Below are 27,814 nucleotides of genomic sequence, written 5' to 3' on the forward strand. Positions count from 1 at the left end.
TAATCTTCGTATTAACGTCATTTAGTAAAATGTCAAGTGACACATATTTTACGAACCTTGATTTAAAAGTAAATGTAAATTGACTCATTCCATACGCGCGGGCAGCGCGGGATTTTCGCGATTTTTGTAGTGCAAAGTATCCGAAGCTTGATCCGAAGTTAGCTCGGTTTTATGGAATTTCATGTGCCCAAATAATTTTTTGATATTTTACAAGGCTACATAGCCGTTAAAGATGCAAATAATGAATTCATTGAACTTGATTTTACCAGTGAAAAGCGAAACGCATCTCAAATTTACCTATGCTGATGCAACACAATAGCTTGAGCTTTACAATTTAAGATTTTGAAGCTACTTTGCTTCAACGTTGCCTGGTAATGTCATTGCCGGACCATTACCAAATTTAGTAAATTTGGTAATGGTCCGGCTCCGGGTCCGGCTCCAATGCTCAGTACATCCCCTATGCAATAAGATACGGGTGGGAGAAAAAAGACGATGGGATTGGTGCACGTTGCTTCTGTATTTGCATAACAAGATTATTTTCATATTTTGAATACGGCATGTTTTACTGCCTTGAACAGTCAAACCGAACTAGGTCAATATTGTTTTCCTCTTCAAAAAAAGGAGCTGGTGTCACCCCTTTTTTGACGGCTCCGACTCCGGGCTATATTGTTTCACGGCTCCGGCTCCGGCTCCGGCACTGGGCAAAATATGCCTGCTCCGGCGGCTCCGGCTCCGGCTCCGCACCCCTGCCCATAGTGTCTCACCCAATCTGTTGATATCAGTTGTTTTATTCTTATGTTGCGATATGTTAACCCTCATGCTTGCTTGATACAATATCTTTAATGTTGTCATTTATTTGCGATTTTTTTTTAGGCTTTCATTGTCACACCAGTTACAAATATTTATACATATGTACCTACCTACATATCTTTTTCAACCAACTTACAATAATCTCTTGAAGTTTCAGGCACAATGACTTCTGAGGACATTTGTGCTTTTGTGGATGATATATTGACTGAACTACAGAAGCCAACGAGCAGTTCAAGCACTCCTCAGCTTTTAAACACGCTTTGTAATGACAAGCTATTTCTTGACAACATGAGTGTTGTGCAAAATGATACAAAAGGTAAGTTGCCGCATGTATGAGGGGTGTTCAAAAAGTTGGGGCCCAACCATGAATGAGTGGGAATTTTGACCTGCAACGCGGTGTGTTCAAACTTCAATGATGTGTTATTGGGATGTCCTCTTACGTTGCCACTAACCAACCTGCCCTATGATGGTTTTAAATATGGGATCATTGTACTGGGTCATAATAGTTATTAAGAAAACAATTCTTCCTTGAAGCGCTGCGCTGAATGTTTCGTCTTAACGGTGCTTATTTGAATTTATAAACATTTTTGGTCCAATAAGTCGATGCCGTATCTCTGCTCCTTCATGGTCGGCCGGGAACTTCTTGAATGCTCCTGGTAGTCACAGGTTTTTCTTTTTCTGTTGATCTTTTTTAAAGGTTTTAGCATCATATATACGATTTTGTTTAGCGATTATCTCCGTGCGCACCGTTTCTATCCATTGTGAATTTCCACATTTCTAATATGGATTATTCACTTCTTTGTTCTTACTTATCAGTCGTGGTATTTCATTAGCGGATGCATCTCAATTCAGTTTTGAGTTTTTCAGTTTTTAGACATATATTTCAGTGTATAATCATGCCTTCAACAACCTCTAATGTTTTGTTTTAGAGTTATCTGGGAAGATGAACCTCGATGTTGATTCCGATTTGAAGAAACACACCGACTTGAAGGTAAGCTCACTTGTAGCGACACTTGCCTCCATTGCTACCAATAAAGGTATCCCAGCAACATTACATAACTTCAGCTACGTGAATCATTTGTCCTGAAATAACATAGTATTGGCTACATATCGCATTTCGCTCCGTGGTGTTAATCAAGGCTGCTTAGTTGGTGGAGGTGACCTATGGCTTCTTTGAGCATTATCATGAATGTTGAGGTGTTGAAAAATGGCTTTAGGCTCACGGTACGGTGTAAGTGCAGTGATAGTGAAATAAGGCGAAAATATATTATATTTCATTTTTGGCCTTGTTTCACTATCATTTCTCTACCGTAACATGCGCAATGCGCATTTTTCAGGTCATTTTTCAACACCATCATATTTGGTTAGTTGGAGTCAGAATCAGTCGGAATGGACAGTTTTTGGTCGTGGTTAGAGTCTCGAGAGTTTTACCTATTCCAACTATGTTTGGCGTAAAGGTCAAGCTTCGTTGGGTGGAAAGTTTTGCACTTGGTTTCTATTGGTCCTGCTTGCACGCTGATTCCGACATTGAATTATCAGAGCAAATGCATTCTCCGGCGCGGGCCTAGCGCCGTCGCTATTTTGTTGGAATTCTGGAAGCATGCAAGCATAGCATGTGCTCGAGCAACTGCATCGTGGTGCGGGATTTGAGAGGAATGCCCATTGTCTGAGGTGGAGTTAGTTGGATTTCGCATTTACCGAACGTCGATACGGATGAGGGAACGTTGACGCCCCTCGATAGGTAAATTATTTTAGTAACTTGAACGTAAGCAGCGATAATCAAGCATAGCATTTCATTGGAAGTTTTCTCTTGCTACCTAAACATTTTTACAGGCGAAGACTCTGCAGAACATATCGGAGGCCAGAAAAGAGATAAGACTCTTGACTTCAGAGCTACAGAATGAGCAGAGGTCAGAGGAAGCTAAACTGACTACAAAATACAGGCAACTGGAGCGGGAAAAGTGAGTTAAACTATCTTATTGCAACTGTGACGTATATAAATGCGATAAATGATCAGATTGCTGTGAAGTGTTAAATGCACTGTTGTGAGATAGACTCCACGGTCATTTCTAGTTCCGAGGGCAGTTTAACAAACAAAAAAAAAAAATAGCGGCTACCGATATTTTTATTTCGTATTCTTCCACAAGGCAAATCAACTACGCGAAAAAAGCTGCTGATGTGAAAACACATCTCAGGTTTGCTGATATTTTTCATCAAAAGTTATATTGTTCTCGCTCGTATGGCTAGGGAAGTTTGGGACGATATGCCTGGGGCAAAATACACGCAGCCGATGCTATTTTTTTCTGTTGGTAAAACTGGTCCCGGGGTATTTATCGCCTTGGTCTTGGCTGTGGAGTTAGCTAGATCTGTTCGAACTGGTGGTTGACGCCATTAACAGTACCTCCTTACCTGTTCAGTGTTCTCTTTATTTTCTGCATAATATGCATAGGACTCATAAAACTTACGACTTACCTCCGCTTTTCGCTTACCTCTACGCGATGGATTGAAATTTAGCATCATCTTACTTGCGGTATTTTCTCTTTTTATTATTACTCATGTTTACACAAGGAAATCTGAAGAACACATGGGCCATCCAGAAATAAGGTTAAAATCACGTCATTGCCGATTCAACACTCGGGAAGTTATACAAAGTGGTGGATGTTGATTTGTAGGCATTATTATTGCTTTATAGCGCACCTACCTAAGATTTGACGTTTCAGTGGAGTGTGTTTAATAAGTCCTGTGCATCAAAGCTCACTGCAATTTTCATTTATGTCCATTGTCATATAATGTCGTGGTGCCACTGCCGACTGCAGGCGCCACGCCTGCAGTCGGCGGGTGCCGGCGCGGCGGTGCCCGCCCTTGTGACACTGTTATGTGCCGCACAGGGCCACGTTCTCCGTCTACCACCGTGTGTCAGGGAACATGCGGCTCGACTCGCAGCACACCGGACCCGAGGTGCGCGGCGTCGTCTCGAGCGCGCCTACCACGGCCATCACCTTCAGCATGCGGCCCGACGAGCTCTCGACCGCCAAGCTGACCGACCGGCTATGGCAGACCGCTGCACGGGACCAGGGCGTCTCCAAGGCCGCGGTGGATGTCAAATAGATTCACACGTGTTTTTACAAAGACTTGCTTCTTTTCTGTCGTGTATGTTGTGTATCGCTATAATGGCCCTTTCACACGTAGCAACTTTTCAGTCGCCGGCGACAGCAGCAGTCGCCGGCGACCGCCAGCGACCGCCAGCCAACGATCGTGTGTGACGTAGGTATGACGTAAGCAAGTCGGTGGCGATCGCCGGGCCACGGCCGGGCAATCGCCAGCAACTGGTGACGTCAGATCCGCGTCACAGGCCAGTCGCCGGCGACTCTTCTCGAGCAGCGGACGCCGCCATGACAGTTTTGTCCTTGGTGAGTGGGTTAGGTGATTTGTGATGCATTTTTTTCCTAAATTGGTTGGTGTGGCTACCTTAAATTTGTTGCACAGTAGCATAGGGATTAATATCTTGTAGTTTGCTTGTCGTGAAGCTGTTGTGACTTGAATTTAAGCTTGATTCGACAATATTGGAGGGTTCATTTCATTTGTGGCGCACTTGCCCATGATCACCCATGAGTTTTATTTGTGATAAATATGTATTTTTTCATCAAAATTGAATATTTTAATGACATTGAAATTGACACTAGTTTCATAAGGTAATGAAAACTTGCTTGTTGTGTCACAAGAACATTGTTTACATTCAGTATCAGTGCCCTTGAGGACAAAGTGCCTACCCATCAGTCAGCTATTTGCCTACCTATTGGTGCGACACAAGGAAATATTTGATAGCAACAAAATATTATATTGCTGCTCATTAATTAGCATGATCAAAATCAAACAGGTAGCTTTGCAGTTTTGTTATTGTTTCTGCTGGAGTTTTCCTTGGTACCATGGATAAACAATCCAGGCCAAACTTAATCCGCATTGGGTTCGCATGTGTGTGCGTGCTCACATGGCAAATGATAATCCATGGCTTATTAGTACATAAATAATTGCAGTATGCACAGTAGGTGGTATGTCATGTATTTTGGCAAGGTATTAGATTAGGTGGTATGTATTTTGGCCTTGGAGCTGTTTCCTATTCATTGCAGCAATGCTGCCGGCATGGCTTATGTGTACCATGCGCACACAAGCTCAACCAATGTAAAAATGTCATTTTCACACAAAACTCATAATTGGAGGAAGGTAGAGCAGACCAAGAAAAAGCGGGCATTTGCTGCAGTGTGGAAAAAGTCACTAGAGGCTTGATACTTTTTTTTACATGCAGCAGCCTGGAGATGTCCACAGAGGCATGCCTGAGTATGTCCACAGAGGTGGATCCAGGCAAAAGTTTTTTACAATCTTCTCCCCTTGTGCCCGCTGTGTGTTGTGCTGACTGCTTGTCCCCCTTCTGGTGGTGCCTAGACTTGCCTCTGCATATCCCCAGGCTGCTGCATAATGTCTAAAAAAAAACCCTCAAGCCTCTAGTGACTTTAATCACTCCAGTCTCTACAGCATATGCCCACTCATGCTACAGCTGCCTTAACAATACCAAAATTAGTTACAATGGTCTCATAACCATATTCAGTAGGAAATGAATTACCTAGAAAATTATATTAAAAAATACACTTGCTTTCAAAAAGAATGAGCACTGCCTTAAAATGCTAGGTGTGAAATAATGCTAGGTTCCTGAACCACAAATTCCAATTCTGTGTCACTGAATACTGATTGCCAATTGTGCAAGACAAAAAAGCGTCAACAATGCTACATCAAGGAAAATGATGTTAAGATAGTTCTCATTTTAGCCTGAAGTGTAAAAAACAAACCTAACCTGATTTGGGTATTTGGGTAAACCAAGCCTAACCTGATTTGGGTATTTGGGTAGTTTTTATGATGCTAAGCAATAGCCTATTCCAGGTTTCCTAATTTGCAGAGCTTTTGGTTAAAAAATGATTTTAAAAAATATATTTCAAGTATGTTCTGACATGTCCGCCCTCTGTGCCTGGCAGACAAGTCACAGCGTTACCTGATGAGTCAAGAGGTTCTGTACCTGATGTACCTGATCAAGAGTAGGTACAGGGACCCGCAGTTGCTACTGTACACATATATTACCAATTTAGAATTGCGCTATTATTTGCTAAGTGCTGGCCATTGGAGAAAGGAAATGTAGCGCAAAGTATGGAGGAATAACACATGTTTGCTCCTAGCAAGTATGTTTTGTATAATTCCTCTTACCGCAACAGATATTCTTCCAAAACTACAACTGTGCTATTTTTCCGCGCCGGTTGCCTCCCCAGAGCCCGTCCTTGGTATCGCCTATAGCTTCCGTTCCCGCTACGTGAATGAAAGTCACGTGACTACTACAGGTTTGCGCTCAGTACTAACACACCTAGCCCGAGGGCCGGTCCGTAGCGGGGAGGGGTAGAACGCCAGAGCTCCAGCGCAGTGGAGGTGGTGGTGGCCCGTATCATAAAGAGGAAACCGTAAGCAGAACTACAATTGCCGCAGTATAAGATTATGGTCAAGTTTTCTTTAAATGTATTGATTGACAAGAAAGTGCAATGTTTATCCGATATAATAAAACGGTGTCCAAGGCCTTGGAAGAACTATAAAACATATTCAGCAACGTATAAATTTCTGATACAGGCCATGACCTTTCACCTTGCCTCCGGGGAGGACCGCTCAGGAAGCCACATACCGAGCGAATCGAGGCCTCGCAGCGCGGTGGCAGAGGAGGTGGATAAACCATCGCCAGATCTTTCGATTACTTATGTTTCCAGAAGAAGGAGCGGGGGGGTGGAGGGGGGCTATTTTCAACCCACTCACCAATCCTTTCCTTATTAACTTATAGCTTACCGAAAAATGCAACATAATGGTGGCCGTCACGAGATGTAGCGAAGAGTGCCTCAGCCACACCGGTTTTGAGTAAACTTTAAGCATTCGAATTCAGGCCAGTGATCCTGAAGCATTATTTTATTTTTGTCGTGCATAAGCTGGGATGACGTGGTCCAAGTTAATTGCGAAGAAACGGTTTTAGTTTCAGACCACTTATGAGGCTAGTCGCGCCAAATAGTATACGTTTGTTGTAAAATGTCAAATAGAATGTTGACGTGCTATCCAGATGATGGAATTTATTTGACACAAGAAGTCAAAAAGTGGCATCGTTAGTCATCCTGCATACCTATAAATCGATTCGTCACCTTGGTTCGAGCTCAATAGTTCTTTTCGCGGATGATCGGTTTCGTTTTCTTTTATTTGGGGGGGGGGGACAGTTTATGAGCCAGTAACCACCCTCCCCAGCTCCCCAAACAACAATTGTTGACAAATACTGTGATGGCCTAAAAAAGGCCCTCAATTGTGTAACGTAGGGATGAATGAGGTAAGTTGAGCCGCTTTTGTTTTTCGTAAGCTATAGGCTAACTTACTGATCATTTTTCTGCGTTTACGGGTTGACGGACAGAGTGGTCATTGCGCATGTAATGGTGGCCAGAAATGTTTCATACCGCTTATTTTTGTACTGAAAGGCTACGTCAAAAATCATCTTGCACGTTGCTCATCTTACCCCATGGGCGGGGTAAGTTGAGACACGTCGTGAGGAAAGTTGAGCATGGATGGAAAAAGCGAACCTCTTCTTTTCCCGGGTGCGGCGAAGAGTGGGCTCTTTTATTTACTCCATGGCATACATACTTATGGCAAAGTTTTTTTCCTCCATCAAAAAGTAACTGTTTTAAGCCTTCCAATAACTCGTCAAGTTTTCTATCACGGAAGAAATCATTTTATCCTTCAGATAATCTGCAAATCACTTACAACTTGTGTAATCAACAAAGAAAAACAATTTCCTACCTTTTTTATTCAGCAGAAACAAGCGCAGCTCAGTTTGGTTTTCGACAGCGGAGACAACAATGGCTTATCCGGCTCATCTTCCCCCAGGTGAAAATGGCTCATCTTGCCCCACCCGTGGCCATTTTCGATTAATGACACCCGCTAAGGAAAATAACCATGCACCGCAGATAACAACAATCTCATTTTAAAGCCAAACATGTCTTAGTTATCAGGGGCGATACCACATGTTACCGGGTGCTGAGCGTGAGAACGTTGCCGTCTCACGTGAAAGACTGCAGCATCGTAAGCGAACGGCACATGGAAGCTCAAGTCAATCAGCGCCATAGGACATAGGAGCTGCAAGAAACATGGGGTGGCTAAACTTGCGCCTTGGCTCATCTATACCTCACTCTCCCCTATTTGGGGCTCGCAACCTTGATTCGTTAAAGTTATTTGTCTGTTCATTGTAAAAGCTGTCAAATTTGCCGTATCATTAAACTTTTATTGAGTTTGTATTTCACACTTATCTAAAATGAACAATTTTGTCACTGGCTTCTTTTATGAATGGAATTGGATGGTCGCATGAATGAACGAATGAATAGCTCCATTTGAGCATCAGCTGAAATCAATCCTAAAATTTAATCTACCAGTCTGCAACGAAAAGGTTTAAAAACCAGTGCAAGTTAGGTGCAGTTTCTAATCTATGCCGTTTTTTTATTAAGTGTCTCATAGTTCCTTAATCTTGAGCCGCTTCTCTCACGATTCATTTTATGTGGTGCTTACAAAGTTATATTATTCGAGCTCGTTGGTCTTAAAAACTGCTATCGAAGTAAATTAAAGTGTTTCGGGCTTCGGCACTTAAAAAGCAATCGATATTTAAACCTCACCTATTTAGGCATTTCTTTTCAGCGTCTTACATGTAGCGGAGGGGCGTAGAAACCCTCAGCCATTCGGCCCTTGATAAAAAGAGCCAGAGCTTCGCTGAAAAATAAAAAAGGGCGTGTTGCTCGTGACGAGAGAAATCCGATGATTTGAGGGTCCGTCATCGCTGACGAGAAAAAGCCAATTATTTTTATGTCCTGGTCAATGCTGAGATCCTAGGTCACTGGTTGACCTCCCAGATCAGGTTAATAACCCAAAAGCACGGAAAATTGGGTCCTGCTAGAATTTCTACAAGTGAAGTTTGCTGGGACTTGGCTTGCTTCTGACTCCGAATTTGCACTTGCTTTGATCAAAGATGATGTATCAAAGCATTTGGGGTAGGACGGGTCACGCCAGATCACCCATTAGGCGTTCTGCCGGCTATATGGAATGTTAACCAGCACTTACAGCCTTGCAACATATTGCATAGGCACTATAACTGATACCTAAGTATGCCTAGTTTTCAAATGCTAAAATGGGTGCTAAATTTCAAACCAACACTTCCTAAAAACCATAGTAAAAAGGTGTAAATTTAAGGAAGTTAACCGAGATCATTTCAAGTAAATGACCTTAACCTGAGTTTCACGTGACCTTGGCACCCACAACAATTAATGAGACAAACATTAGATAATATATTTCACATGTTGTCACGTTGCTAATCACGAAACAACTATGGAAACACACAGAAGATGTGCGCTGACTTTCAATTGCTATTCTGGCCTGAAATGATCTTGAGAAAAATAATCACAGGTTAAAGGTTATTTGGTTCAGGGATTTAAAACTCTCAGACAAGATGCAAAAATGATAAGGCTATTTAATTTTCCGGGAAGTTGTAAAATTGATTAACTCCAGGGCACCAAAGAATCGTCGCAATCCTTCGCTTTGCCGCGATTTAATGGTGTAAAACAGCGGGCGCAGTCTACTTACCTCTACTTATATGTGTGGTGAGGGCTAATATTCATTTTATCTGTGTTGATGAATGTGCAACAATTTCTATATGAACTGAGACCAGTCCATATGAGTATGTTTTACTCACGGACAATGACAATATAAAAAAACAATGCAAATAAAACCAAACGTTTCGGACGACAACGTGCCTTCGTCAGTGGAGAAAAATGAGTGTATAGGTTTAACATCGATGAGAACTAAATGCGGCACCGTCTCGGTCTGGCCAGCCGGGTTGCCGATAAAATACACAAATGTTTATAATAACCTTCCATGATGTGCTTAAAAAACTGTTGAAAATATATCTTTAAAAAATAAAGATAACTACTTCATCGATGTTATCGAAAGAAAACATGTATGCCTAATTACTTATTTCTTGCCACTGACGGAGGCACTTTTTTGTGCGAAACGTCTGGTTTTATTCGTATTGTTATTGTATTGTCATTCCCTGTGAGAAAAAAGGATAACTAGATTCAGTTAGTAACCATAACAGCGAAACGGCTTATTGTAACACAATTCACTGTGTATACGAAACCTATAAGTCCCTAAAATAATTATATTTACAACTTTTAAAAAGATACAGCTTATACAGCTTGGGCATACAATTTTTTCTGCATTAAGATAATATTAATTTATCTCCACAGAATATGGTAAATTAATGCTGCTGAAGTTCGCTTTCGAAGCGTCTCCTCCAGGCATTCCACAGCTCTCGTGCCATTTTGGATCACGGAACATGGCTGGGCGCAGGACAGGTCAGGTCGTCTGCGAGCTTGGACGGACCACGTGACCACCTCCTCCACTCCCCCTCACTCCCGTCCCCTTCCCCAGTAGGGCGTCCGATCTAACCGCGCCCCAGGCAGTCGGCTCGGTCCGACCCTCCCCATGGTCGAGCCACGGCCCGGTGCCGCCTGAGTTTGTGCCGGGTGCAAAACTGGAGCAGTAACTAGCGCCGGAACTAGTAGTCAGCACGACCATCGTCAGATGGCAGGAGTAAATGGAATAAGCGGTTCCAGGTTTCAGAAGGAATGGGGCAGGAAAAACCGCTCAAAACAATGTTTTGCTGATATAGCCATAAAAAGTTCACTGAATTAGGAGAGCAGCACATCAGTTTAAAGCCCTTCAGATGGTGGTTTTAATAAGCACACAATCATTTCCCAATTCGCCTCCAACGGTGTCACCGGCAAAGAATACGCTGAAATACTAGTGTGTACAGAAGCAACTGCGGGTCCCTGTACCTGATGATTCTGCAACACCACCTGATGGCCAACTCGACGGCATTGCTGACCCGAAAAGGAGTCTAGCAGCTGAATGTTCAACTTCTGCCACTGCACTGTTGACTCTGCCTAGAGACAGCATCTGCACCACGGCCCACAGACGATCTTCCGTGGGACGGTGTGCTGCGCACCAGTCACCACACTGACGGCGTTCACCTGTGTGCTGCACAACTTTCTGTGAGGTCAGGAGATCGACACTGACGGCCCCGGACGGTGTGCTCTGATTGCGCCGAGTGTGCTCCCTCGTGTCCGGGCCTTGATGCCAATACCGCACGCGAGGGGGCGCGCGTCCGCCAAGCCCTCAAATACTGCGTCCAAGGTGCAGGTGGTGTTCGGTGACAGTGTGCAGCTTCTGCCGGCCCCGTGGACGGCACCGCGTGTGACCATGGCATGTGCATTCGATTTTCTGACATAAGTGCAGTGAATTCATTTGTCATTTTGCTTCTGAATGCTGTCGCCGCTCGGTAGGGTCGATTCTGCCAGAGTAAAGAGGTCGCCACGATCGGCAATCAGCTGCCGGGAGGTGGCGGCGGCGGCGGCGGCGGCTGACGACTCGGGCCTCGAAAATCCTGTCGTGTGCGTTGCTGGCTATTATGCGTTGTTGGTGTGCGCTGTTTTGCAAGGCCTTTGGAGCGGCATGTCGAGTTTTGAGTTTTGGACCAAGGAGCCTTGGTGTTTTGTTGGTCTATTTTCGATAAAAACGGCCATGAAGAGTGAGCTGTGTCTAGGCTGATTTTAAGATTTCTGTCACAGTATTGTCACCTTTGACCTAGGCTTGTGTCTTCTTGGGTATCGGCATATTGTGCCACCGTCCTTGCCCCGTGTCCGCGCGTGCTGCATTTTTATGTGGTCGCGCGTATGGTGTCATATACTGTCACCTCGCCATGTTTAGTGATATCCACTGTGTGGAAAAATGCATTTTGTTATAGGGGGGGGGGGGTACACTTGTGTTCCCCAATCCAGCGCTTTAGACAATACAGCATCTGTTTTTGACATAATGAAAGCCTGCATGTTTTATGTGGGTGGTAGGCTTCGCCGTTCCTCAGGTCCGTTTCTGGCATTTGAATTTCTGCTACATTTCTAGAATGCCTTTTTTCTGTTTTTCACATACAAAGCACGGTTCAAATGTGTGACCACAAATCACTGTGATTGTCCCATGCTTACCACCAACCATTCCTTCAATGCTAATGTCGTTACAGCGAAGTTATTCATTTATTGAGAACAGGGTTGTAGTTGAATAAACAAGACAGGTGAGCAAAATCTGCAGCACTCGTAGTCTTGGCTGATGCGTTAGGAAAAATGGAGGAACTGCAAGTACACATCACTTTTCAGTTTTATGCTTGAGTGCATTGAATTCCAGTGTAGAAGAATCGCACTTTGATTGTATTTTCATTGATATTATGTATTGTTTCAATAATAGATCTAATAAATATTATTCCAATATTACCTAGACGCTAGTTATCATCCTGCAAAACATGTCCAAATATTTAGTACCTTGAATAATGCAGTAAAATAAGCTGCGCCGCTGCATGTGTCAGCAGCGCAATATCTGGTGCCAACTCAAGGTCAAGCGGGTCACGTGACAGTTGAGCGGCGGCTGGCTAGAACAGTCGCCGGCGACTTCAAAATGTTGGAAAAATTGAACTTTCTCGGCAACGCCGACAACTCTTCAATGATTGGCTGACACGACTGCTACGTCACACCCCGGCGACTGGTCAGCTGATATCGACAACTGCGGAGTTGCCGGCGACTGACCCCGGTCGCTGGCGATCGCCGGCGACTGACCCCGGTCGCTGGCGATCGCCGGCGACAGTTGCCGTCGCCGGCGACCGGAAAAGTTGCTACGTGTGAAAGGGCCATAACTTGCGCTATAAGAGGACTGAAAATGGTGGTAGTGAGACGTTGGTCTTATCCTGGGTGTGGCGTGCTAACGCATCGATCGTCATAGGTATCATCTTCATCACGCTTCTGGGCACCGGCCCTCCCGTCTCGCATTGCTCATAATCTTGTTGGCATCTGCTTGTTGTGAGTGTATTTGTCCGATAGCGCGAAACGGGCCACTGCACACACGAGACGGGCCACCGCACACTCCCAGTCACACAGCGCGAGAGCCCACCCGGTCCTTCCGTCCCCAGACCCCCTGTCGTCCCGCCTCTGACAGTGAGGCCCGGTACAGTCCGGGGCCCGGTACAGCCCGGACCAGGTACCGTCTCTAACATCGGCGCCGGGGACGGGATACCACGACCCCGGTATCCCGCCACACCTCCCCCTGATTTTCAAGAATCATACATACAATTATACAAACACACGATACGGCAATACAAACACATAATACAAACAATACAAACAAACAAAACAATATCAAACGCACATGTGCTCACCGCTCACGTAAGAGTCATCACTCCGGCTGGGTGCAGCAGCTGCACGGCGGCGGCGGTCGCCGGGCACGCTCACTGTGACGGGGCGGGGGGATATTTGCCGCTTCCGCCGGCTCCCCTTCCGTCGAAAACGGTTCCGACCCCTCGCCAGGCGGCACCGTCCCATCTATCCCGTGTGACTCAGTCTGTGGCTCATCGGGGGGCGCCGTCCCGTTCAGCGCGTCATGTTCAGCTCGCAGTGCGGCCGGCGGGGAGCCAACGAACAGTGGCGGCGATTCGTCGGCCTCTTCACTGTCATCCCCGCTGTCCGAGGACGCTTCGTACCGCGGTCGCAGGCTACGGACGTGCCACGGAACGCCGTCCACCTCCAGCACCTGTTCTGAGAGCTCGCCCGTAACCGTCCCGCGCCGAGACGTCTCGGTACAGCGGGTGCCGCGGCGCCGCACCCACACACGGTCCCCTACCCGGAGCCGGGTGTCGGTCGGCTGAGTCAGCGCTGGCGCAGGCTGGGCGCCATCCCCGTCGGTATCGACTGGCGTATGCCCTGGGCGGACGCAGTCTCTCACCGCGTAGCGGTACACCCCGGCCGCTGGCGCGGTGTCCGCCGTCCGGCCGTCACGAGGAGTGACGTTGTAGAGGTGGACGGCCTCGGACACAGCGCACCGCCTCCTAGCCGCGATCACCTTGACAGTTCGATGGCACCGTTCCACTACGCCATTGCCGCCCGGCTCGTGCACGGCGCGGAATCTCAGGGCAATGCCCCACCGTGCCACGAGCGAGGCGAGTCGCCGGCCCCGAAACACCGTGTCATTGTCCGCCAGTATTTCTTTGGGCGCGCCGCGCTCAAGGAAGATCTGTTCCAGGTGGTCGGTGACCTCCACTGCGTCGGCACGGCCGAGCGGGCGCCAGACGGTGAACCGCGTGGGCCCGCAGTCGATGACGGTTAGGTAGCTCCGCCCCTGGTGGTGGGTCACGTCCATCGCGACGCGCTCCCATACTGCCGCCACCTCTAGCGAGCCGTGCCGCCACCGCACAGGCGCCGGGTCTATCGATCGGCACACATCACAAGTCGTCACGACCGCGCGCACCAGAGCCCTCGTCACGTCTCGAGACACATCTCGCCGCGCGAAAAACAGCGTCCGACGAACGCCAGGGTGACCGGCCCGCTCGTGCACCGATTGCACAGACGACCTGACGGCATCTGCAGCACCAGCACCAACGACCACCTGCCCACGGGCGGCCGAGTCGCCGGCTCCGTCATCGGCCGTCACCGACATCTTGCTCTCTTCACACTCGTCACGCAGCCACTCCTTCGGCACTCGCGTCAGGGCGTCGGCGAGGTTCTCCTCCGAGCGAACCAGCGTGACGGTGACCTTGAGCTCCAGTTCGTTGGCTAGCTGTCGAATGAGGTCGACACGGCGTCTGATTAGCATCTCACCGGCCGCTCTCGTCCGGAGGCGGGCGCGGCCGCTGAGCGCGTCGTCCACCCAGCGGTGCACTGTCGCCGAGTCTGTCCTTAGGTCGATGTTTGTCACGCCCCACGCCACGGCCAGGTTCAAGCCGCGAACGGCGGCATCCAATTCGGCCATGTTTATGTGGGTCGCTGCGGCATCGCCGGGCCGGAGCCAGCAGGCGTCCTCCATCACGCCACCGCACGGTGTCTCGATGACCACTCCAGCCGCGATCGAGCTGGCGTCTGTCCAGACGATTGCCTGATCCCCGGTCCAGCACCACTGGCCCCGCGCCGGGTCCGCCGCTAGCAGCCGGGAGTGCACGTGCGAGATCTGAGACTGCAGGAGCGCGTCGGTCGTGACGTCATCCCAGCCGCGCGTGACGGCATTGGCGCGCCGTTTCACCCAGGCGGCGGCGGGTCGCAGCCAGCCGCAGACGGGGAGGTGCGCCACCAGCCTGCCGCACCATGCAAACACCGATCGGCGCGTCACACGGTCGGGCGGGTCGGGGACAGCACTGTCACGAGACCACCGCAGCTCACCCGCCACACGCCGCACGTGGAGTCCCAGCATCCGAGCGCCGTCCTCGGCGCGTGCCGGTGGCTTGCACTCGAGCCCAAAACGCTCAAAGTGCTCGACCACGTGCTCAGCACTGACGACAGCCTCATCCACAAGCAGGTCGTCCACATACGGACAGACGGCGCGCTCCACTGCTGCATCCTGCGCCATGACGAGCCGCACCACCGCCTTCATCACGGCCGGCGCTACATTAAGTCCAAAACCAAGGCGGGTCAAACAGAATCGCTCACCACGGATGATCACTGTCTGATACGGCCACAGCTTCCGGTCGAGACGCAGCTGCAGGTACGCTCGCCGCAGATCTACGACGGCCACCCGCCGGCCGTGGCGGCGCCATTTCCGCAGGCGGTCGGCGCACACGTCCGAGTCGGCGGTGTATGCAGCTACGTGACCGTTCAGCTCTCGCATGTCCAGTACAGGGCGCACCTTCTTTGCTTGTGGGACGGCCATCAAGGGCACGAGGCCGCGCGGCGGACCGTCCTCTGCTTCATTGTAGGGCTGCAGCCAGCCGTTCCTCAGCCACGTCTCGAGCTCCTCGTCATACTCCTGCCGCGCTGACGGTGGCACGCGGTACTCGGCGACCCGGTTGGTCAGACAGTCTGGTGCGACTCCGTCCGCCCACTTCCAGGCCACTGTCCAACTGCGTGTATTAACATCGAACCTCGCCGTGAAGTCTTTCGCGTCGGCCACTAGCTCTGCGGTGGATGCCCCGCCCACTCTGGGCCCGGGCATGGTATGCCCGGTCGCCGGGCCGGCCGGGTCCTGTGACGCAGTCGCTGCGGCGCTACCAAGCCCCGCCCCCTCTCCGCGCGATGCCGAGGCTGCCCTGGCCGGCTCCACCGCCGCCACCTTGGCGCCGCCTGCGCGCGCCGCTGCACAGCCGATCGCCTGCGCTGCCCGGGCCGGGCCGGCCGCCGCCGCCTCGCCACCGCGGCCTGGGCGCGCCACTGTCCCGCCGATCACCTGCGCCGCCCGGGCCGGGCCCGCCGCCGCTGCCTCGCCGGCGCCTGGGCGCTCCACTGTCCCGCCGATCACCTGCGCCGCCCGGGCTGGACGCGCCGCCGCCGGCGCCTCGCCTGGCTGCGCCACTGCCCCGCCGTGTCCTTGCGTAGCCGGGGCCGAGCGCACTGCCGCCCCCGTGACACCACCTGGGCGCGCCACTGTCCCGCCGATCACCTGCGCCGCCCGGGCCGGGCCCGCCGCCGCTGCCTCGCCGCCGCCTGGGCGCTCCACTGTCCCGCCGATCACCTGCGCCGCCCGGGCTGGACGCGCCGCCGCCGGCGCCTCGCCTGGCTGCGCCACTGCCCCGCCGTGTCCTTGCGTAGCCGGGGCCGAGCGCACTGCCACCCCCGCGACACCACCTGGGCGCGCCACTGCTCTGTTGATCCCCGCCGGGCGCACTGGGACCCTCTCTGAAACCGCGTCGATCCTCACATCCCCCGGCCCTTTCACGCTCACTCCGCCGAGGGCGGAGATGCCCGTCATTCCGAGAATCATGTCCACACCCATTGGCCGCGACGCCACCACTAGCACAGGCAAGACACTGTCGCCACCGACGCGGCCAACCGTCACGACTCCCACGCCTAGTGCCTGAACAGCGTGACCACCCATTGTCGTGATCAGCAAGCGCTGCCGGTCCCACTGATCACAAATGTCCACGTGAGCGAGGTTATGCGTACAACCCGTGTCGACAAGCACGTCTCGGAGTCCTCCATTCAGCGGCAACCTGATTATGGGCAGCGCACCTCTTATTGCGCAGGAGACGGCGCTGGCGCTGACGCACCGCTCCCTGTGCCGTTTCCCTGCGGGCAGCCGGCCGCCAGGTGGCCCAGCCGGCCGCACGCCCAGCACCGGCGCGAGCGCGGCCGTCTCGGGACGCGCGCCGCCATCACCGCCTCCGCGTCCCGCGTTCCACCGCGGCTTCCGCCCCCTCCGCGTGGAGGCGCTGCCGTCGCCGCCGCCACCGTTGCCACGCGGTCGTCACTGAGGACGGCGCGCGCTCGCGCGACCACGCTGGGAAGGTCCAACGTCTCGGCGCGCGAGCCGGCGCGAATCACCTGTCTTGCCGCGTCCGGCAGCCCGTTCACGAATGCACAGGACAGAGTCCGGTCCGGCACGCCACCGAACAGTTCAGCCAGCCGCCGCAGGTCCGCCAGGTAGACGTCGGCGGACTCGCCCGGCTGAAGACGACGAGTGACGAAGGCATCGTAAGCCGCGAAGCTGTCCAGGGCGAACGCCGCAAAGAGGGCAGACTTGACGGCTGCCAGGGAGGCTCGATGATCGACCGGCAGCTGAGCCCACACGGCGAAGGCTCCACCGGTGAGACGCAGGGGGACCACCGCTCCAAAGTCCACGCCACGGTGGGCGCACAACAGTTCCGCGCGGGTCCACCACTCTACCACGTCTGTGGTGCCGTCAAACTCCGCTATCACGCGGACGTCCAAGGCACCCGCGCTCACTGCACTCGCGGACACTGATGGCACCTCGTCTCCAGCCATGGTAAAGCCGAAATAGCTTGTATTTGTCCGATAGCGCGAAACGGGCCACTGCACACACGAGACGGGCCACCGCACACTCCCAGTCACACAGCGCGAGAGCCCACCCGGTCCTTCCGTCCCCAGACCCCCTGTCGTCCCGCCTCTGACAGTGAGGCCCGGTACAGTCCGGGGCCCGGTACAGCCCGGACCAGGTACCGTCTCTAACATCGGCGCCGGGGACGGGATACCACGACCCCGGTATCCCGCCACAGTGAGTGTTCAATAAAGATGCGACGATTCCCTTTATTAGTTTGTGTCGACATTTTCGGGAAGAGATAGTTATTAGGTTCCCTTTTCTTTTGGCATCTTGCGACTTTTACCTTGACTTAATGATGGATTAATACCATATGAGTTTTGTTCGTTAAGAACTTTGACCGACGAATATGTTTTTGTTTATATTTAATTATTATAAGAATAATGGAGGAGAAGGTCTTAAGTGCTGGACGTTTTGTACCACTCTGTTGATACATTGTATTGGGTATTATGCGAGATGCGTCTTTGAGGATAACGTTCGGTGACGATGCTGGACCCTGCTTTCCGGTGACCCTGCTTTTGAATAGTGACAGCTGGCGCTCCGACTCGAGTCTATATTGTGATATTTTTGGATAAACAGACAGGCCCGTGCGGCGGTGAGTGTGGATTCCCAGCCGTCTGCATTCAGTAAACACGACGACCCGAGCCGGCCGAGCGTTCGGCAGGCGACGTCATACCGGCTGCTCGGCCGCGGCAGGATCGCCCATGCACACGTTCAAAATCATCGGTGGACTTTGTCTAGATCTATTCTAGAAAGCCGCTATAGTTTTTAGGAATAGGTAGGGGGAACAAGTTTCTTGCATTTATTGTTACGGAGCTTTCGGAGCTTTGAGCTAACTTTCGTTATACTGTCCGTTTCTAAATGCAACTTAGTCTTGTCCTCAGTCACTCTGTTGTCTTATTGGTATGATTTTCCGAGCTTAAGTGTTGGGCTGGTTGGTCTTGAGGAGAAGTGAGTTGAGACGTTGATGACCTAAACATAAGTGCCCTAGGGATAAAACATTCACCCGTGCTGAGTATACGCATGGCTACCTTCAAACAAATCTCTACTTTTATTACACTAGGTGTTAGGTAATCCAACATTGTCTTACTTATTGACATAGATACTTTCTGATGTGCTTTGGCAATTGGCAAACTTTCGAACGCCGTTTGCCCTCTGTTGTGGCGTGGACCAGGACCCGAGTTAGACGGAGGAGGTGTAAACAAACTTCCTGCCTCGAGGTGTTCCCCGTGGTTCAAAGCAGGAACAGCATTGAGTGCTGACATTGAAGGCGAATTGTGAAACGGTTTAACCAATATTCTGTGAGACGACCGCTGCATCAAAGATTGTGTTTTTGGAAGACTCGAAGCCTGCCAGTTTTTCTGGATGCCCGTGTATATGAAGGTAAGTTTCTGTGAACATGGTTTTGCATAATCCAAGTTAAATTTTGTATATTAGCCGTTCAGCTTTACGCAGTTGTATGACAGAAGAACATCATCGGTTTCTCATTATGCAGAAAGTTTAGCCGGTAAATTCGATTACTTTTGACGTCAATTGGCGGCTCGGCATTCCCAGGAGCCGTGCAGTGCAGACCGTGTGGCCGTCAGCGCGGCCGGCTGTGTATATAGGCGGGCGGCTGCTGCCACCCGCTGCCAGACGTCAGTGGCTGCGGAGGTGTCAGTGGTCAGCGGATCGTCACCGCCGTGGGACAACCCGGTAGGTAAGTAGGCAGATCATCACATCGTCTGCTCCACTGCCATTAGTAGCCATTGGCGGAGGAGGCCACCAATTATTCGCGACAATTCAAGAGCTAATAATGTTATAGCATTCATGTTTCATGTACCTACCTAGCTTCTACGTCAGTTCTGTATTGCATGTGAAATTTTCGCTTGGTTTAGTAGAAAAAAAAATGCTGAGTTATGAGCAAATCGATGTTTTTTTTGGTGTTTTGAAAATAAGAAATACGAATATATCAATTTAAAAAATATTACACCGCTACAGGGGGCAGCTGGCGATTTTTCTCCTGATAAATGTGTTCTGAGTGGATTTAGGCAGACTTCAAACAGAGGTGAACGCCCAACATAATCTTACCCAAGCAAATAGAACGTCCTATGCCTTATGACGCTGCTGGACAAGACAAATGAGACTGTGCCAAAGTCGCTGCCACACGACCATTTTTGGAGAAGGCGTTACTCCAAACTCGATCCCCGACCTCGTGTTTTGACCTTACCTAAGAGGTCACCTTTTGACCTGAGACCTGGGGACCAGTCGCTGCGTCTTGAAAAGACAGACCGCTCGCTTTCTTGCCGAAGCTGCAGCTAAATGATGGACGGCACGGCGTATCCTCCCCCCCTCCGCGGGCTCTTACGCAGATTAGTTTCGGCTATGGAGAATGTCTTCTTTTTAGCATCGCATGTTCCACGATGACTGACCTTTTTCCTTGACTTGCAGAGCAGCGATGAAGTACTTTGCTGCGGCTGTGCTGGCCTGTCTGGCATGGTTTTGTACTGTGTCTTTGGCATACAGCCCGAGCTACCCTGTTCAGTCCGGTGGGGCTAGCGTCCCGGCCCCGTCAGGGTATGGCGCTCACAGGGGGCACTCAGGCCGCGGTCACTCAAAGATCCACCGTCCGTCGAAAGTCGTGCACAGCGGCTCTGTGGACCAGACATCTGTCCAGTACGGACAGCAGACTGCCCAGCATGCGCACGGTATTGGTGGCCCTCGTTTGAGCGCGCCACTGGAGCATGGAAGTGCTCACGCAACCCTAGGTGCCGCCCATTTTGACGCCCAACAAGCGCATGAGAGGGCACACGCGTCCCTAGGTGCCGCCCATTTCGGTGCACAGCAGGCACACGAGAATGCGCATGCCTCGCTAGGCGCTGCTCATTTCAGTGCAAAAGAAGCACATGAAGACGCGCAAGCTTCTCTGGGAGCCGCCCATTTTAGCGCGCAGCAGGCACACCAAGAGGCGGGTTCTACCCTTGGCGCCGCCCATCATAGTGCGCAGCAGGCGCACGAAGAGGCTGGGTCTACCATAGGTGACGCCCATTACAGAGCACAGCAGGCGCACGAAGAAGCTGGGTCTACCCTACACGCAGCTCATTTTGGTGCGCAACAGGCGCAAGAAAGTGCTCATACTGACGTAGGCTCGGCCTACGTCACTGCACAGCAAGCCCACGAAAGTGCGTATGCCAGCGTCGGTGAGGCTTATGCGAGCGCGCAGGATGCCTACTCTGAAGCACAGTCTGGTCTCGCCGACGCCCGTGAGAGCGCGCGCGAGGCGTATGCTCGAGCACAGGCTGCTATCAAGGAACTTGCGCTCTTTGCCTCTCAATCTCGACTCACGCTATCAACCTCTTATATTCTCAACAACGCACGTTTCATCGTCAGCCAACACTTTGGTTCGTCGAAAGTGAAGGCGCCGCGCATCATTGTCAGAGACGCAGCAAGCAGCGGCCTGGTCTGCGTGCCCGCGACCTCCTTCAACGCCTCCTGGATAGTGCCGGGCGGAGCGTCTTCGGCGGGGGTCGGCGTAGGAGGAGGACTGGGAGTGAGTGGCACCGGATCAACCGCCACCGGAGTCTCCCAGACGCACGCTGCCGAGTTCGAACATGTGGGTGGCGACGAAGTGCAAAAGGCCATCAGACCGTTCAGCACCGTTGGTCAGGGACATGGAATCCTGGTCTCAGTCACTGGCGTGTCATCTGGCTATGGTTCTTCGGGAACCCGTGTGTCCGGGGTGTCCGGCCACGCTTCCGCTTCGATGGGCCCGTCTGGTGTGGCGCTGTCGGCAGGACACCAGGTGCACGGGGCTGGCGGTCACGAGCACGCCGTCACCGTGCACGATGAGACCGTCCAACAGGAAGTATACTCGGAGCAGACCGATGTTGGCCACTCTAGTTCTGACGTCGAAACATTCCCCTCCTCATCGGGACTACACACGGGAGCTGAGGGTGGTCGGGGTAGCGGCATCGGCAGTGGCACGCATCCTCAAGCTAGCCGCGCCCATACGTCAGGAGAAGACGCCTCTTCCGCAGCTGAGAGCGTTTCCACATCAACCGGTCCCGTTGGAGGTCCGTCCTTCACCGCAGGACACGCCTCGGCGTCTCCTGAGGTGCTTTCGTCTTCAGCCGGAGGAGCGATTTCGGGTGGAGGTAGGGTAGCCAGCGCCTCTCGCAGCGTCTACTCGACCGAGTCGGGTCACGGCGCCTCGGCCGGCTCCGCACATGGCGGCTCCAGCGGCGGCGGGCCCAGCGTGGCGGCGTCGTCTGTCGATGGCGACGGGCGTGCCTCGCTGTACGTCTCCGGGCAGCACGCCGAGGCGGTCACGGCCGGCGCCGATGGCTCGGCAGTGCACCTAAGCAGCACTGGCGGTCTCTCACACTACGGCTTGGCCGAGTGCGAGTGTGTGCCCGACTACCTGTGCGACGAGGACGGGCTCATCAACACCTCCGGCGTGGGCATCATCAGCGTGCGCAGCTTCTCGGCCGGCGGCACGGCGGCGACGGTGGACTCGCGCTGCCAGCCGGGCCACGTGTGCTGCCGACACCGAGACCGGCGCCAGCCCGTCTCCTGGAGACCGCTCGGCTGCGGCACCCGCTCCCCGATCCGGCTTGACCGGCGGGTCGTCTCCGGAGAGGTGAGCCATGGCATTCTGCCCCTGATGTTGAAGGCATTATGTATCCATGCTACCGTCGGCAAGGGCAGTAGGCATTTAATCATCATGGAAGTAGTGCTTAAGTCAACACTGTTAAATGCTTTGGTATCTGCAAATTCTCTCAATAAGAATACCTAAACACATACGGCGAATCCTAAAGGAACCTCTAATGGCGTTGCCGAACCTATTGCACACAACTCATTGCTGGAACCATTGACAAAAGGAACAGCCCATTGACTAATTCGTTACCGTTTGTCTCAGGCCGCTCGTCTCGGCGAGTTCCCTTGGATGGTGGCACTGAGGCTGGTCTCATCCTCCGGCAAGACGCACAAGAACAAGTACCTCTGCGGGGGTTCGCTGATCGCACCGAACGTTGTGCTAACGGCCGCCCACTGCGTCTACAAGTGAGCGGGGTTGCCTACACTTGGCTGACGTCGCTGATGCGGGGCAATTGCAGTTAGGTAGTATGTACTACATTACGCTATTTGATTATGCTCTTACTTCCTTCTCCAGTGTGATCTCACGTTCGACAGTAGCGCCCCGTACTGATGACTGTCTGCTGTGATGAAGAAGTGTGCCTGCCAACCTTTACCGATTGTGGCAGGCTTAGCGTGGTATCTCTTCATGACACGCTGTTGTACTGTGTCTAGTACCCGGCTAATACCGGTGCGCTGCTGATCTGCAGGTACCGCGCCGAGCGTTTAGTGGCTCGAGTTGGCGAATGGGACACCAACAACGCCGACACCGTCTACCCGCACGAGGACCGCGCCGTCGCTGAGGTGGTGGTGCACCAGCAGTTCGCCTCGGACTCGCTCCACTACGATGTGGCACTTCTGCGGCTCGAGTCACCTGTCGAGACCGACGCCCACATCAACACCATCTGCCTGCCCGACGATGGTGACCACCACATCGACTTTGCCGACTGTTACGCCACCGGCTGGGGCCAGGAATCGTTTGGTGAGTGAGGTGTCGGGCCAGCCCCAGACGGGAGCGTAGGGTTCGATGTTTTCCGTGTTTAGAAGGGATCATGTGAGCACAATAATTTTACTTTCGATTCAGACAGAGGATTCGATTCAGACTGCAGTGGACAACACTTGCCTTACCACAAGAGGTCGATAACATAGTTGTGCTGTCTCAAAGGATAGGGCAAGGGCCAGGGTATCAGACCCATGTACAGGGTGTCCGGAAAAAAGTTTACCCAAAGAATCTTTAATAAAATTTACAATTTATGTAGTACGTGGCTAAATATTTCAGGGCACTTCAACAAAGGAATGAGAAGTTAGTGGACAAAGTTTCATTAATATTCTTTCAGTATCACAGGTCAAATAGCACTTTGAAAATTTAGCACATTTGGCGCTCCAAACCGGCTCATTTCGTAATGTCATCGTGGTGAACATTTGTAACAGATGTTTGACAGAACTGTATGTAGGAGTTAAGGTGCAAGCCAGCACGTGAAAATAGTGCACGTGCTCTAAAATACACACATATTCATCGAAAATGTAACTTTCAGTCGCACACGTTGACTGACATGCCATGCGCCAACAAACATGCCATACGCTTTATGTGTCGAAATTTATGCCAAAACACAGTCTTACCGAAGAGCTTAAACTCAGTTCAGCAAACGCTTCAACTGCAAACTCTCTGATGATCCCAGCAAGACAGCCTTTTCCAATTTAAATCGCTGAGCTTAACCCGCGCCCAGATGGGGTCTGCCGAGCAACGCGGTCTGATGGGGGGGGGGACATTTTGGCCCCCCCCCCTCAGATCTCGAGAACCACGCAACATAGCGACAAGCGGTAAACGGTGTTGGATAGCCCCAACGGGGAACTACCTTGTGACCCAATTTCATTGACCTCGGTCAAACCGATGACGTCACAGGTCAGGTCAAAGGTCGAATTTTCACCGTTTACAGGCATTTCGAGAAATGCGTTGTAAAATCGTGTTAAATGCATTTCATTGAAAATCATCGATGGGGAAATGTTCTTCAAACACATATTTTGCTATTTGAGGTCACTGATACCAGGTCAGGTCACAGAGGTCAGGTCACTGGGGGGTCACAATATGAAAGTGTCGTGTGATGCATGTTTTATGGTCCATTTTACATGACAAATGCGATTATGTGGGTCAGACAGACTTTAGGGCCAGCTTAGGTCACGTTTTGGTCAAGGTCAGGTCAAGGTCAGGTCAAATTAGGTCAAATTTCAAAGTTGGTATTTTTGCATAAAATGGGTATCGATTCGATGCAGCTCGTCACGGGGAGTTCAATGGTGGTCTCCGTTTTGCGCTACGAGGTCTAGAATTGCTAAAAATTGAGTTCAAAAATTTGACGTCATCAATTTTTAACAGTTTTTTCGCTATAACTTGGCCAAAAAAAAGAGGTATCGATCTAAAATTTGGTATGTATATCGAAGAGCGCAGGGACTATCACTTATATTCCGGTTTTTTTCGAAATTCGAAAAATTTTTGGAAATTTTTTGAGTTTTTCTAAAAAAAATCAATTTTTTTGATTTTTTTTGGTCAAAATCCCAAAATTTCGAAAATCCGAGATGGCAGTTTTGTAGCGCCGTCTTTTCTCTACACAACCACATAAAGAACTTTAAAATTGCTTGTTAACTGTAGAATTGGTGAGCGTTTCAAGATGTCATGTTTTTTGCTCATTTTTACTCGAACATGACCTCAGTTTGACCTCAATAACTCCTGACCTGAGGTGACCTGTAACTTGAAATTTTGTGCGAAGGTGTCAAATTGATGTCCGGTAAGGTACCCAAAATTTGGCGGCGCTGCGCGCCGCCGTTTTCTCGCTATTTAAGAAAAACCACAGGGGGGGCCAAAATGCCCCCCCCCCCCATCAGGGCGCGGGTTAAGAGTGCAATCGTGCAACAGGGTTTGGGGTCTAACTGACGTGTGCCGACGCACGGTGGATCACTTCCGACGCCGCATCAGCGTCTGTCTGAATAGGCGTGGCCAGCACTTCGAACACTCAGCCAGTAGCCACTAAACAAGATACACCAGAACACTGCTGAAGTGATGCCTAATGTTTGACGTGGCTAGGCTTGCGATTCTGTCAATGAATGAATGTTTTTTGCACTGTCTATGCGTGTGCAAATGGATATATATTGTGTGCGTTTTTCACGTTTTTTTTTCGTTATGCAATTTCGGCCACAATAATAAACCATTTTTCTTGAAAATTATGGAATACACTTCTCATAGTCTTGTGTGATAATGTTGTGTGAAAATTGTAAAGATATTCTTAAAAGTGCAGAATTTATTTAAGTTTCCATGGGTAAACTTTTTTCCGGACACCCTGTATGTAAGAAATCGATCATTGAATTATTTACACTTTCTATACGTTACGTGTAAAATATGTGTGTCGTTAGCGTGCATTTAATCGGCGTGCAGATGATAAATTGGCCCAGTGGTATAATTTTAAACGTAAAACTTGTGACAAATTCAACGCGATAACCCTCGTCGTGTGCTGGACAGGCCCCTAAATATCCCGTTGCGTGACCTGCCTCTCTCAGTTCGCCGTCATTCCGGACAGCCCCGGGCAATGCCTTATCGTTCTTTCAACGACACGCTCTTTGCACGTGTGAGTGTGGCATGTGTGTGACGGAGTGCACTAAACACTCCGACTCCGTACGTGGAACATGTTTTGCTTAGCTACAAACACGGCCGTGACTGCTTCGCCGGCTATGGCCACTTCGCCCAACCCCGCCAGCCACCCCTTTGCGAGGCGACGACTAGGGTTCAAGGTCGACGGCAGGCTGAGGCTGCGCTATAAGTGGATGGCATTGAAATTATATAAGGCGTTAAGCCATGGCTATTGCTGGAAAGTAACGTTGTTTCTGTATCCTTGGGATGCTTATTATTCGAAAAGCTGCCATTCGAAATTCGGTTTGCCTGACAGCTGAGGCGTTGGTACTGCCGGCTTGTTCTGATCAAAAGCACGTTGCATTTTTAGACCCAAGTTTTAGTTCCATGAGATGCCATAAGGGGGCAATCACATCAGAGTTCCCCGTGCTTCCCCCTCAGATGAACAAATAACTTTTATGCCCAATGCCCATGGATCGTGAAATATATAAGCGCGAAGGCTCAAATCGTACATTGTCTGGTGGCAGATGTTAGCATGTCCTCCAGCAATGATTTTGACAATTGTTATTTAGCTTTCTTGAGGCGACGATTCTGGCAGGAGATGGAGTTGGATTTTGGACACATGCAACACCTTGGTTTACATAAGGCGCCCTGCCATCGATCATGCACACGGCGGTGGTTCTGCTCGGCTCTGAATGTTTGCCAGGGCAACTCCATGCACTGTATGTAAACACTGTCTGGCGCTGCCTGACAACGACATTGCAACACATCTCACGGTGGTACGTGTTATTTTTACACATAACTTCAAAAATCAAATGAATGAGTTCTTCCACCATCATGTCCATCCCTCCCCTGCCCGCAGACAATGCCTTCTACCCGAACCTGTTGAAGAAGGTGCCGCTGCGCACGGTGGAGAGCGGTCGCTGTCAGACCCAGTTGCGGCAGACTCGGCTGAGCAAGTGGTTTGAGCTGCATGACACGTTCGTGTGTGCCGGCGGCGAACCGAACGTGGACACGTGCCTGGGCGACGGCGGCTCGCCGCTCGTCTGCCGCGACACGTCGGCACAGTACGACGACGAGGAGACCTTTGTCCAGGTCGGCATCGTGGCCTGGTGAGTGCCGCACGGCCGACCGCTTATTCTGTCTCGTTCCTTCCCGAGCCGGGCGAATGGGACTGGCCAAACTCGTGCATTGGAGCTAGTTACGGGTGCATAGCGAACATGGTTCTGGTTTTCAGACCGCAAAAGGTAACCTCGCTGGGACCTTGAAGTTATTTCGATGTGTATGATGTATATTAGACGCATTATATTCAAACCTGACGGATCAAAGCTCAACCCAGATATGGTACTCATGGGTGGTAAAACGCTATTGTTAAACTGCGCTAGCAACCTGGTAGTATACCTGGTAGTATGTATCACCCACCCCTTCTCAGCGGCCGGTGTCTCTCTCGCTCCTCAGGGGGATCAACTGCCACCAGGCCGGTGTTCCCGGAGTGTACGCTGACGTGGTGGCCCTGATGCCGTGGATCCGCAGCGCTCTCGACTCGCTGACCAGCCGACCGTCGTACTAGCGCTGCGACTGAGAAATACAGAGTGCTGCGGCAGACCGCGGCCCTGCCGGCCCTCAAAGGTAGTCACAGCGCACGACGCCTCGACGCCCGGCCTTACTCGGCCAGTGATTCAGCTATGATGAGCGGCTTTCGAGTTTCTGGAGCCCTGTATTAAGGATGTGTTTTTTTTTTGGAAATACAAGCATAGCTCGAAAGTGCTTTTTAAGCCGCCTTTTTATTGAACTGGATGCTGTTCAAACCCAAAATGCATT

The 27,814-nt window shown here is 51.0% G+C and overlaps 1 protein-coding gene across 1 annotated transcript; it reads left to right on the forward strand.

Moving 5' to 3' along the window:
• The first annotated feature begins 79 nt into the window (after positions 1-79).
• LOC122385456 lies at positions 80-27,768 on the forward strand. Its single transcript, XM_043373753.1, has 13 exons — positions 80-157; positions 962-1,126; positions 1,740-1,801; positions 2,644-2,771; positions 3,699-4,220; positions 5,835-5,894; positions 18,987-19,149; positions 19,321-19,465; positions 20,197-22,384; positions 22,664-22,806; positions 23,088-23,359; positions 26,856-27,105; positions 27,452-27,768. Exons 9-13 carry the CDS (start codon positions 20,204-20,206, stop codon positions 27,561-27,563), a joined length of 2,958 nt encoding a protein of 985 aa, XP_043229688.1. The 5' UTR covers positions 80-157; positions 962-1,126; positions 1,740-1,801; positions 2,644-2,771; positions 3,699-4,220; positions 5,835-5,894; positions 18,987-19,149; positions 19,321-19,465; positions 20,197-20,203; the 3' UTR covers positions 27,564-27,768.
• Positions 27,769-27,814: the final 46 nt, after the last annotated feature.

This window comes from Amphibalanus amphitrite, unplaced genomic scaffold (genome assembly GCF_019059575.1).
Source record: "Amphibalanus amphitrite isolate SeventyFive unplaced genomic scaffold, NRLGWU_Aamphi_draft 000015F_arrow, whole genome shotgun sequence".
NCBI classification, from domain to species: domain Eukaryota; kingdom Metazoa; phylum Arthropoda; class Thecostraca; order Balanomorpha; family Balanidae; genus Amphibalanus; species Amphibalanus amphitrite.

What these genes read in the sequence shown, in the direction of transcription:
- LOC122385456 (XM_043373753.1), top strand. Translation starts at nt 20,204, where the DNA reads ATGAAGTACTTTGCTGCGGCTGTGCTGGCCTGTCTGGCATGGTTTTGT. An exon ending in GCCGCCCACTGCGTCTACAA is followed by an intron (nt 22,807 to 23,087) that starts GTGAGCGGGGTT and finishes GCTGATCTGCAG; the next exon opens with GTACCGCGCCGAGCGTTTAG. An exon ending in CTGGGGCCAGGAATCGTTTG is followed by an intron (nt 23,360 to 26,855) that starts GTGAGTGAGGTG and finishes CCCTGCCCGCAG; the next exon opens with ACAATGCCTTCTACCCGAAC.